The sequence below is a fragment of the Glycine max genome, chromosome 10 (genome assembly GCF_000004515.6).
Source record: "Glycine max cultivar Williams 82 chromosome 10, Glycine_max_v4.0, whole genome shotgun sequence".
Classification (NCBI taxonomy): Eukaryota; Viridiplantae; Streptophyta; class Magnoliopsida; order Fabales; family Fabaceae; genus Glycine; species Glycine max.
This window is the reverse complement of record NC_038246.2, coordinates 39,878,421-39,891,074: the sequence shown is the minus strand read 5'-3', so window position 1 is coordinate 39,891,074 and position 12,654 is coordinate 39,878,421. Positions and strand designations below refer to the sequence as shown.

The following is a 12,654-nucleotide window of genomic DNA, read 5'->3' as shown; positions in this document are numbered from 1 at the left end:
GGATGTTGTGCCTAATGAGCCCCAAAAACAACGCCGTTGGAGAACTCTCCATCACCTGAACTCCACCGCCAATGGGTATAGCTCTATCGTGGGGATTTCGACAAGCAACAACAGCGATAGGTGGGAAAGGTTCTTGGGGCAGGTTAATATCTCCAAGAACAACGGTGTGGAGAAAGTCATTGAGGACAAGGTTGCATGGGGGATGTGGTGGGGCTAGCAGTGATCAGAGGAAGGGACGCTGAGGTTGAGGTAGTGGGTCGGTGCCGGAAGGAAGTTTGTCTTGGCCTTGACGCCACAAAGGGAGTGGGTGGCGCCGTCCTAGGTGAGGGCGGCCTCCTCGGGAGTATTGAATGTGACCAGCCAAACACGTGCCTTCTTCCACGGGTCTCTTATTTTTGCGGCATAGCATCCCTATGGTCGCTTCCTAACCCCTTTGTAGCGGTGGTGGCGATCGACGGCGCGGTCGGCGACGATGGCGTTGGCTTTGACAGTGCTGGTGGTGCAGTGGTGGTGGCTTTCTTTGGAGAAAAGGAAGAAGGATATAATATGACACTCCGTCTGTTATATCATCACTTAACAGAATGAGACAAACAACATGTAGTACATTGAAACATAAAAAAATTTCAAGTATTTAATTGACCAAAAGTGAATTTGAGTTAATAATGTGAAAACGAGCTATTTTTCAGGTATGAAAAATATATTTAAGCCTTTATATTATTATAACAAACTAAAAAGGTTCATTGTCTTTCATCGATGCAACACTTGTGCCAATATAATTACATTTACAAAGACATCAAGTTCAATTCCATAAAGGAAGATGATGTTATTGGCGAGACATATATGGGAATAATTCAAATATTCAGGTTCTACTTTAAATGCACCAGTGCTCAGCTGAGGTTACATTCAGATTGTGTCATTGAATCCGGTGCGACATAAATTTTGAACCTTGGCGTGAAGCTAAAAAGATGGGAGGAGAGATGCTATGAAATCGTTGGAGAATAGAACCCCAAATTCTTAAAGGATGAGATGAAGCCAATGAATGAAGTCTAGCCATGCAACCGTCACTGTTGATGAAATGTTGGAGACTCTGCAGCGCACAACACCTGACAAGGAAGAAGAAGATGAAGCTATGATAAATCACTTGTCTTTCATAATTCAGAATGTTATGTCAAAAGAATTCGTGAAAAAAGATATTGAAACTGAGGAGCAATTGAATGGACATGGCGAAACATCTAATTCTAGTCCAAGCAAACCCACTGACACTTTCACAAAAGCCACTTTGGATGATTCTAGCAAACAAGAAAATTCATAACGGCGGAAAGCTTTATTCTTTAATGAAGATTTTTGTCATTAATAAACCGTCGACTTATAATGTTTAAAGTCCTCAAGAGCCACAACCAATACCATCTTTGTGTCGAAACTATGGAAGTGATGATGAGAATTAGTAGTCATAAATGTTAAAAGACTATTTTGTTTTCCATGTTGCTCTCATTGGATTATAATTGCAAGAAGTTGTTTTTTTTTCTATGTAAGTTGCACTTGCAAGAATGAATGTCTTGTACATATTTAGGAGTTTTCATCAACTGATTCAATCCCATAAAAACTGATCAAAAAAATTAAAAATCAAGTAAACCAAGAATCAAATGGATAAAAAATTTGAAGAATGACTTTTTATTGTATTGGATTAGATGAAATTTCACATTTAATTTTCAAAACTGATCTAATCTAATCAATTCGAATCAAACATGCACATATGTGTATATTTTTATTCACAATTCGATAATATCATTCATGTTTATATTATAAAAGTACCACACAACTTACATCTATTTATAAAAAAATATATTTAATTAAAAATATTTTTATTAACTATTTGAGTTAAAATGCTTAAATAGAATAGATATATAATGACATATAAATACTTGGATATTTTAAGTTAATTTTATTATAATTCGTATCATCTATTTAATATTTTCTCAAAAAATAAAAGTATGATTAAAATAAAAAATTAATGAAACTGAAAACGCTTTATATTGGATTAGGTTAAAATAAAATTTTAAACAAGATTAAAGTAATTAAATCAAATGATTTTTTTCATTGATCCAATTCAATCTACCAAAGACTCCAATTTATTATGACTAGAATAGTAAAACAAGGCTTGTTATCTTGTTTGAGAGGAAGGAGAGAATGGAAGAAAAGAAGCATAAATAGGCTGATTTATTTTATTTGTAAAAAATTAAAAAAATTAGAGATTACTACTACTAGTGTGGAGTGGGGCAAAACAGTAATTCGACGAAACAGAAAAAAAGAAGAGGTTGAATTCCTTTGACCTAAATACCCTCTTTTTGTGGATAGCCCCAAACCTGTATTCCCTTCTCAGCCCTCACAAGCGATGCTTCTGCTACCCCTCTAATTCCCAATCTTCCTCTCCTCTCCTTACCCTTCTTCTTCTAATTCTGATTTATTCCACTTCCCCGCCAATTTTCCTCAAACTCTTTTCAAATTTCTCTTCCTTCTCCTTCAATTCACAAAAACCCTTCGATCCGCTCTGAACCCTCGCCCCAGTACCCTTACGAGCATTACCCATCTCCCTTTTATGTTTTTCCAGATCCTAAGGCCATGGTTTTGCACCCTTTCGGGAAAAGGTGAAAGCTTTCAGGTAATTTTCCAATATTATGAATCTTTAATCATCTGGGTAGGGAAATTCTTATGGGTATTAGTAAATTCTTCTTTTTTTTTTCCAGTCAATTAAATTGTGGGTAATGGATGTGATTTTATGTTTTCATGAAAGCTTGTCTCTTTTTTGTTAGTTCACTTACCTGTAAAGCTGTTCCACATTACACTTCTTATTTTCCCTGTTCTCACCGTATCCCAATGAGTTACTATAGTCCAACTTAAGTTATTTGGAGTGTTGAGTTCAATGGATATTTTGTTTTTCTTGGATAGTGTACTTGATTTTAGTTTTTCATGAATGTTACACACATTTTCTGTAATTAAAAGGCGGTGATTTTCGTTCTGTGGCTTAGGAATTTAGTTTGTGTAATTTGGACTTGTTTCTGGATGGTTATGAAATAATAGAAGCGTGGATGCTTATGACATGGATAGCAACTGGATATCGATACTATTTCTATGTAACCATAGATGATAGATTTGTGGGTTTGCACCCCCAACTGTGCAAATATAATTGTAAGTGTGTGTGTTTTGGATGAGCTTACAAAATTGGCTTTAATTTGAATTGGTTTTACAGAATTGATCTTGAAGTGATGTGATTTATGTTTGAATGTATTTACTTAAAAAGCAAATTAATAGTAAAACTTGGTATATAAAATTTCTGATCCAACACAAAAGATACCTAAAGTTGTTTCAACTCAAAATCAGTTCTAGAATCAATTCACCCAACATGTGAACATTTACCTAAAGTTGTGTTTGCTGGCATTTCAATAATTCAGTGTGACTATGTAATTTGTGTTTTATGATGTGCGATGGCACTTAAACTTGCTAAGGGCGTACAATGTTCCCGTTGTTTCATTTGAATTATTTATTTGCTGCTGTTTCAGTGTAGAGACCCGACACAATTTAGTTGATTGTAGCTGTCTAACTGTACATTTGTTGTGTACTTGAGGTGGTGTATTCGAAGAAAGGATAGAAAAGTGAAAACAAGGAGAAATAATTGGTTTGTTTCTGGCATGCTTTGTGAACTGGTTGCTGAGATGATTTTCCGTTATTTCTTTGTTTCTTTCTAGTGATGCATACAATTTAGGACTTTTAACTTTAATGGGCAAGACAGAGGATTAATATCTGACTAATCTTTTGTTATTGTAGGATCTTGCAATAGTGTCTCATCCATAAAGCCATTATTTAAGCTGAACAGCGGTTCTTCTTGTTGTTGGCTTGTTGCTATATATAATGATTTTATATCTTTGATGGCCAACCACGATTTGATACTCGGTCAAAGTCACAATTTAGCACTTGGTCATGATCAGCAATTGGTGCTGGGCCATGACCATAATTTGGGCCTCAGTCAGAACCATGAATTGGAAATGGGATCAGCCCATGAGCACCATTTAGATCTGGGACAAACTCATGATCATGAACTAGGCTTGGGGCATGCCCATGATGAATTGGGATTAGAACAGAACCATGAACATGAAGGTGATGATGGTCACACTTACGAGCATGAGCATGAGCATGAGCTAGCCATGGATCAAAAGCCCGAACATGATGACCACGACTTGCCCCTTCCTGGACAAAATCATGATTTAGTCCTATCAGAGAACAATGATTTGACTGTTTCAGAGAACCAAGATCTTGATGAGAACACGGCCCTGTCTGTGGTTCAGAACTCAGACATGGGAATTGATTCTGCAAATGATATGGATGTTCAACATCCACAGCTTGTGGCTGTTTCTACACCCCCTATAATTCAGGCTCGTACTGCAAGTCCTAGTTATGAATTGTCAGTGGGGCAAGAATTCCCTGATGTCAAGAGTTGCCGAAGGGCTTTGAGGGATACAGCAATTGCTCTGCACTTTGAGATGCAGACTATAAAATCTGACAAGACCCGCTTTACTGCTAAATGTGCTAGTGAAGGATGTCCCTGGCGCATTCATGCAGCTAAGCTCCCAGGGGTTCCAACTTTTACTATTAGGACAATCCACGAGAATCATACATGTGGAGGAATTTCTCATCTTGGCCATCAGCAAGCTTCAGTTCAGTGGGTCGCTAACTCTGTGGAGCAAAGGCTGAAGGAGAACCCTAATTGCAAGCCAAAGGAAATATTGGAAGAAATTCATAGGGTTCATGGTATCACCTTATCGTACAAACAAGCATGGAGAGGCAAGGAGCGTATCATGGCTGCAATGCGTGGATCTTTTGAAGAAGGTTATCGCTTGCTTCCACAATACTGTGAACAGGTGAAACGCACTAATCCAGGCAGTATTGCATCTGTTTATGGAAATCAAGCTGATGGTTGTTTCCAACGTCTCTTCATCTCCTTTCAAGCATCTATATATGGCTTTTTAAATGCTTTCCGGCCACTGTTGGGGCTTGACAGAACATATTTAAAGAGCAAGTATCTTGGAACATTGCTTCTTGCTACTGGATTTGATGGTGATGGGGCTCTCTTTCCTCTGGCATTTGGAGTTGTTGATGAGGAGAATGATGATAATTGGATGTGGTTTCTGTCTGAACTTCATAACCTGCTTGAGATTCACACTGAAAACATGCTAAGGCTTACTATTTTGTCTGATAGACAGAAGGGAATTGTGGATGGAGTGGAAGCAAGTTTTCCCACTGCTTTCCATGGATTTTGTATGCAACACTTGAGTGACAGCTTCCGTAAGGAATTTAATAACACCATGCTTGTCAATCTTCTATGGGAAGCTGCTAATGCTCTTACTGTAATTGAATTTGAAGCAAAGATTTTGGAGATTGAAGAGATATCACAAGATGCTGCATATTGGATTCGAAGAATTCCACCTCGCCTCTGGGCCACTGCTTATTTTGAGGGGCATAGGTTTGGTCATTTGACAGCCAACATAGTTGAATCTTTAAACACTTGGATATTGGAGGCATCTGGACTTCCAATAATTCAAATGATGGAATGCATTAGAAGGCAGCTAATGACTTGGTTTAATGAGCGCCGGGAGACCAGTATGCAGTGGACATCAATACTTGTACCATCTGCCGAGAGACGTGTAGCCGAGGCTCTTGATCGTGCACGCACATATCAGGTTCTTCGTGCCAATGATGCTGAGTTTGAAGTGATATCTCACGAAGGAACAAATATAGTTGATATCAGGAACCGTTGCTGTCTTTGCCGTGGCTGGCAGCTCTATGGTTTGCCCTGTGCACATGCTGTGGCAGCACTTCTCTCCTGCAGGCAGAATGTTCATAGATTCACAGAAAGCTGTTTCACTGTTGCAACTTATCGCAAGACGTACTCACAAACCATACACCCAATTCCTGATAAATCTCTCTGGAAGGAGTTGTCTGAGGGGGATGCCAATGCTAGCAAAGCTACAGAAGTTGTTATCAATCCACCCAAATCACTCAGGCCACCTGGGAGGCCAAGAAAGAAGAGAGTTCGTGCAGAAGACCGTGGACGCGTTAAGCGAGTGGTGCATTGTAGTCGTTGCAATCAAACAGGCCACTTTAGAACCACATGTGCAGCTCCCATCTAAGTTGCTGAATTAATAAATTGGACAACCTTTAGTTATGTTATGTTCTCTTTATTATTTATTTAGGCTTGATAGCTTAGACTGGCGAGTAAATGATCTCTGTTATTTACTTTACATTAATGTGAATTAATTCGTACAGATGCTCTATGTGTATATCCTTCAGTAATTGGCATTGTTCTTCAATAACGCATATAGTAATTGCATAATTTTTGTTCTTACAGTTTTGTAGAGATGTTAAAAGGTGGAACCTTAATTGTTTTGGGGCTCTTGGAATAAGGCTTATAGTGAATGATCACTAAGCCGAAAGCCTCGTGACTTTTCTTAGAGCTGTTTTACTTCTGCTACATTCAATCCGTGAACTTTGTTCCTTTCGGTCTTTCAATATAAGTACTTGTCTGCATCAAATTGGTCTCTTAATATACTTTTTTAAACCAAATTAACCTTTAAAATGGTATGCAGCTGGTCTTTGAAAAGCAAAATTGTTAGGATTAGGTTACTATTAAAAGAATTAATGTGTTATCACATGTAATTTAAAAGGATCAAAAGGATTAGTATTGACTTTGCTTTTTAGGTCGGAATCGTTATTTATTTATAATTTTTTTTTTCCCGTATTGAAGTTATGTTGATGCAAAAGAGTATTTAGGAGTTTCAATAAATAAAAACACGTCGCGTGCAATGATTCTCCACTGATAAAAGCCAATAACCCAAATTGTGTGTTACCGCTTGCTGCAATAGGAAAACAATTGCAAATTTCTAGCTGTATATTTTTATAATAATGCGAAAAAGTACATAAATTGTATAACCATTTTTCTCCAATTATAAACTGTTTTGGTAAAAATAAAAAGAAGGCTAAAAATTTATCAATGTGGTGTATATTGGGCTTTTTTCCCCTCTGCTCCTCAAATCAGGATTAGAATAAGAGAGTTACCGTTCGCACTCACCAATGACTATTTAGATCCTCACCTCTTTAGAAATGAGTTTTTTTAATGAAAATATCTGAAGTTGGATACCTTGTAAGTTGTAACACAACGGAAACAAGTTTTTGTGATATATACTGAAAAGATGCAAAAAAAAAAAAGTTTCTGTTGTGTTATGGGAGAAATTATAGTTATATGATTTACTATTTATTTGTTTTTAAGAGTTTAATTAAACAGTTTCTTAAACTATGAAAAATAACTTGATAAATATAGATAAGGCGAAAATATATAATGAACCAAATTTAAATCATCATAGCTACACATCGCGATGTTGAATAACAAAATACAACTAAATACAAAAACGTAAATCATCGGAAAGTCTTCCTCCTCCGCTATGTGCATACTACTGAAGTGTTCGCCTATGTCGGCCTCAATACCCTCTCTAATCTCTATATCCTCATAAGTGTCAGTGCGAAGGTCACTTTCTGCAAATCTAATATTGTTTGAAGATCGCAAGTGATGCTTTCAAACATCGGCCACAAAAAATAATATAAGTACAAAGCAATAATATAATACAAAGAGTAGAGATCTAAAGATACTTTTATGAAATCATGCTGATCGTAATAAGTTTTTGTCAAATTCAAAATATGTATAAAAAAAAGCTTCAGAGCCCACCTGACGGAGATCTCGAACGAGCTCAAGGAAGATGACAATGACGAACAATGATTGAACATAACAAACTCGAACAAGCTTCAAAGAGGCATAGCAATGAAGGCGACGACGGTAAGGGAGCTTCAAAGGAGAGAAATTGAGATATTGGAGGGTATGGAGGTTAGGGGTATGTGACTGTTGGTTTTCTAAAGGAGGGGGGTGTAGGAGAATGCGTGGGGATATATAAGTCTTTTTAGTTAGTTGGGCGGTTTGAATTGCAAAGATGGGGTACTAATAGTAGGATCCCTATAATTATGTTACGGGATTTGCTATGTGCTCAGCTAATGTCTGTTTCAAGAAGAGAAAAAAAAAGAGAGAGAGAGAGAAAAGATTTCATATATACAAATTGGGAACCTTGGCAGCATTCTTTATTTTTTCTCGTTCTTGATTTATTTTGCTTTGTCTCTGTTTTGAGGCTGTCTTCTTATCTTTATAGATGCACTTTCTCTCCTTTTTCCTTTAATAAAATTCTTTTGCCTTAAAAAAACATTTACCTTTTAGTTTGTGCTTATTTAGTTGAGTAATTCAAGATTGTTACATGCAGTTATACTTATGAACAAATGAACAATGTTACTCAAAGAGTATATTAACAATGGTATTGGTAGACGTGTTAAGTATGAACAATGTTGAAATTATTAATCCAGAAAATCGTGTGTTAAAGAGTATATTTGTTTATCAACGAGAAAAATTAAAATCTGTATCACAGGCAAACTGCAACAGAATTATGTTCGCTTTTTATTGGTTGAGTTTACGAGATGACTAAATGAGTGGTTTCGTTTATTTTTGTTAACGTAAGCTCACCTCTAAAAAGTGATTAATGGGAAAAATCGCAGATAAAGTGGAAATCTCTGTAACACCTCAGAATAAAAAAAGCAGGTTGGCTGAACTGAATAGGATAATGAGCGAGCGTAAGAGTCACCCACCAGTCATGTACTCATCATCACAATCATATATGTGCAATGAAGAAATACATTCTAAATTGATGATGAAAATATGTGCTCTACAACTTTGACCACACACAATGCTGCCTTATCATTGTAAATTTACGACCCTTTTCTACTCCCCTATTTACGTCTATGAATGCAAACAGTACAAAAGACTCAGAATGTAAACTACAACAGTTTTACATTGACTGGACTGTCTTATACTTGTCACTCTTTTTTGTCATCATCATCAGCTGCTGCTTCTTCTGATTCAGTTGGGGCAGGAGGAGACATCAGATTGTCAAACTTGTCAGATTTCCCCAGCACAATTTCAATCTAAAACATCAAGAAAAAAGAAAGAGATAAAGCACCCAAACAAAGTGAACAGCTTAAGCCTTATAAGTAAGTAAACTAAGTGTGTGTTTGGTTAAGCGTTGAAACCACGTTCAATGGAAAAACAGGCATTCCAAGGCACACAATAGATAAAGCAATGTGAGGGAAGCTTTTTCTTCAAAGCGAACGCAACTGGTTCGCAAACAGACCCAAATGTCTAAAACTCATTGGGAGCTCACCTTTGCCTTCTGTACCAGACGACCTTTGTTCTCATCTTTCATGCCAACTGTAGATGTCAATACTTCTGTTCCATTGCAAGATTGATATTGATTAGAGTGGAGTAGCTACAATCATCATCATACAGATGTGAGTAACAGAAAAGAGGAAGAAGCCTTACTCTTCTCAGTGGCAAGTCCATTGTTCTTCAAAATCTCTGCAATTGTGACAACGGTAGCTATAGCTGCACACATACATGTCAACATTTTTGCAGAATATTATATCAGTTTTGGACTTGGAGTGGAAATAGATGAAGCAGGGAACATTTCATTTGTTCAATTAATGGAGGATGTTATATCAGTATGACAGAATGTGTGCAAATTAACTCATATTTTCAGTGTTTTAGTATCAAGCAAAATAAAATAAAATCATGTGAACTCTTGGACGTTATGCCAGCCATGTGCCATGATTTTGAGAAACAATTACAGTGAGATGAGAGGGTACAGATATAACTCCGAATGCATAAACATTGGACTCAAAGTACAAAACAATACTAACACCGTGGTAAAAAATAATGGCATGCATGATAGTTTAATCAACTCGATGAATGCCATTACTAGAGACTAAATCCCTTTTATTACATATACAGCTGAGCAAAACATACCGAGAGACTGCATAGACTTTTCAGCTTTAAAAATGCTTAAGAATGTAATAATATGTACTAAGTAACAATCAACCAAAAAGTCCAATAATTGGGCGTGCAAAATATCTCGCATGGGAAAAAGTTTTTTAAGTGATTTTGCTCGCAAATTCAAGGATTTCAAGTGTCTGCATTTGCAACACGGCCATAATCATGGCCACATTAATCACATTTGTACAGAACTGCTAGCCGTATCAATAAATGAAATGAAATTGTGACCATAATTGCGACTGATATTTAAAACCTTGGCCGTAGGATTTCAAGCTCAGCTTTATTCAATTCCTCATATTTGAGTGCTTACAATACGAAATTTATACAAGGAATGAGAAGCATCTTTAATTTTGTGTTTTGTCCAAAAGAAGGGAAAGGTGAGTTTGAGAAAAGAGGTACCCATTCCAAGAGCAGAAAGCTCAACCTCATTGTGCTGCTGTATGTACCTCTGCATAAAAAAAAAAAAAGAAAAATCATTTCAGCTAGCCATTAAATTGATCATAATTCATAACTCTAAATTCATGTACGTAAATGAAAGAAAGAGAAATGAAATTTCGATAAACATAAGAAAGTGATTACCTTGGCGAGATTGACGTAAAAGAAAAGAGGTTTCTTAGTGTTGGAAACCTGAATTCTGTTCTTCTTGTGGGAATCGTTTGCAGTTAAAGCAGGAACAGCAGCTACGGTCGCCATTGTAAATTGAACTTGTATTTCTAAACGGTAAAGTAGCGGAATGGGTTAGAGACTCACTTATATAGGTGACGATGACACAACACGTGGCGGCATATTAGGGGGGCGTGGACGGAGTAAGAGTAAACTGTAAAATTAGTTCCTTGGTTAAATGGTAGCAATTGAGACGCGAAAATCTGCATGGTCGTTATTTTCTTTGTCTGGGTTGCCGAAAATGCCCCTCACCCCAGTGGACCGATTCTTCTGCTCCCTTCTCCTACTTCACCACACAAGCATGATGGAGCCCTTCCACAGTTCCACCTCACCCTATTATCTTTTTGGTCACATTAGCATTATTCACGCAATGTTGTTTTGAAGAAAATATATTTTGGCATCATATATTGCAATTTGATAGATTGATACAGAAATTTATTACACCCATTACTTGTTTTCTAATTTATCTTTCTTTTCTTTTCCTTCTGTCATTATGCGTGTCTTGCATGGTGTGCATGGCTACACCTAAATGACCATCAATATAATTTATGGACATACTTCATCTTTTACCAGATCTAAGATGAAGAATTATGTGAAGATGAAAGAGTTATTATTATTAAATAACTTTAATTATAGGAGAATATGAAATTGTTTTTTTTAAAAAGCAAGTAGGATTTGTTTCTTTAAAAAAATATAACAGTTTATTTTAAGTAAAAATAGTTTAGGTCGTTACAATCAACTAAATCATTTCTCATTTTATTATGTGATTCTAGTTCGTTCCTTATTTTAAATAACAATTCTAAGATATTTTTTTTCATTTTCTTGTTTTATTTTGTGATTCTACCTCGATATGAGTCATAAGGAAATTAGAGTTGTATTAGGTATGGTGAGACATGACTTAACATAAGTGTTTATTTTTTTTTCTTTTTCAATTAAGTGAATTTTTGAAAATAGAAATCATTCATATCCTCAATATTGTTTTCCTCTTTATAAGAGAGTCTAATTAGTCAAATAATTGAACAATTTTTATACATAGATATATTAGTTGCGTAACATGATTAAGATCCTTTTCTTTTCTTGCATGTAATTTTTTTATTTTATTTATTGATAATGTGAAAAGAATATTAATCAATTAAATGATGCCATCTATTTGATTATAATTTTATCGACAAAAAAATTGATTATTTTTTGGTTTAAAAATATGATTATTTTAATTTTAATTTTTATTTTCTAATATTTATATTCGATAAAAATGTCTCCTTTTAAATTCTTTATTAGGAATTGGAATTTTCTAAAGACTAAAAGTAATAAAATAGAAATATAAATTAATTTATAAATTGCATGTTTTTAAGGATCAAAACACGTTTAAATTAAAAAATAATAATTACGATGATATTAGAAAACTTTATTTCTTAATAATAAAATAAATCTAAATTCACTTGAGTGAATGCGACATCTTCTTCATAATCATAGGCACACGTGCATTTTTTGGTAGAAAACACGTGCATATTTAATTTCACTCTTAATTTGCAAAACCTATTATAATCTTTTTGACAACTGTACATGCATGTAGGTCGTGCTGCCACATTGGTATGGTGGTCCAGACTACCTAAAATTATTCGCAGTATATATATCCATCACAAAAGAGTAGCGTTGTTTTAAATAGTTGAACAATATTTTTAATCCACATAATTGATATTTGTTTTTTATTTACTATTTACAAAAAATAATTAAACTTTTATATGCATAAACTTTTTTAATGTAATTCTTATCATTTATTGATGTAATAAAAAAATTAAAAACATATATTAAATAGAAATTATCTTATTTTCAAAACTTTTTAGAGACTAAAACTGAACTTCAATTTTTTAAAGGGATAAAAAAATATTTTATCTTATTTTATAAAAACAAATTAATAGAAAATCAAACACATATAATATATTAAAAATGTAGAAAAATAAGTATTAAATTTGTGTGTATTTATAATAACTTTTAAGATTTGTTCTTAACATTATTGTGAC

At 35.0% G+C, this 12,654-nt stretch overlaps 2 protein-coding genes, 1 long non-coding RNA gene and 1 pseudogene across 4 annotated transcripts; 2 read left to right on the top strand and 2 right to left on the bottom strand.

The window, feature by feature from the left end:
* The first annotated feature begins 753 nt into the window (after positions 1 to 753).
* On the top strand, positions 754 to 1,354 carry LOC100792291 (splicing factor YJU2-like; annotated as a pseudogene).
* A 984-nt stretch (positions 1,355 to 2,338) lies between these two features.
* LOC100786116 (uncharacterized) lies at positions 2,339 to 6,317 on the top strand. Of its 2 annotated transcripts, XM_006589125.4 has the most exons (3): positions 2,339 to 2,659; positions 3,558 to 3,673; positions 3,823 to 6,317. In XM_006589125.4, exon 3 carries the CDS (start codon positions 3,924 to 3,926, stop codon positions 6,180 to 6,182), a length of 2,259 nt encoding a protein of 752 aa, XP_006589188.1. In that variant the 5' UTR covers positions 2,339 to 2,659; positions 3,558 to 3,673; positions 3,823 to 3,923; the 3' UTR covers positions 6,183 to 6,317. The 2 variants fall into 2 exon arrangements, with proteins under 2 accessions (XP_006589188.1, XP_003536130.1); XM_003536082.5 differs by lacking the exon at positions 3,558 to 3,673.
* Positions 6,318 to 7,343: 1,026 nt separating this feature from the next.
* On the bottom strand, positions 7,344 to 7,942 carry LOC106794915 (uncharacterized). Its single transcript, XR_001382983.2, has 2 exons — positions 7,772 to 7,942; positions 7,344 to 7,618 (listed from the first exon to the last, which is right to left on the bottom strand). It is a non-coding gene; the product is annotated as an uncharacterized lncRNA (long non-coding RNA).
* A 729-nt stretch (positions 7,943 to 8,671) lies between these two features.
* On the bottom strand, positions 8,672 to 11,106 carry LOC100791768 (uncharacterized protein At2g34160). Its single transcript, XM_003535323.5, has 5 exons — positions 10,550 to 11,106; positions 10,370 to 10,418; positions 9,461 to 9,523; positions 9,303 to 9,367; positions 8,672 to 9,066 (listed from the first exon to the last, which is right to left on the bottom strand). Exons 1-5 carry the CDS (start codon positions 10,661 to 10,663, stop codon positions 8,959 to 8,961), a joined length of 399 nt encoding a protein of 132 aa, XP_003535371.1. The 5' UTR covers positions 10,664 to 11,106; the 3' UTR covers positions 8,672 to 8,958.
* Positions 11,107 to 12,654: the final 1,548 nt, after the last annotated feature.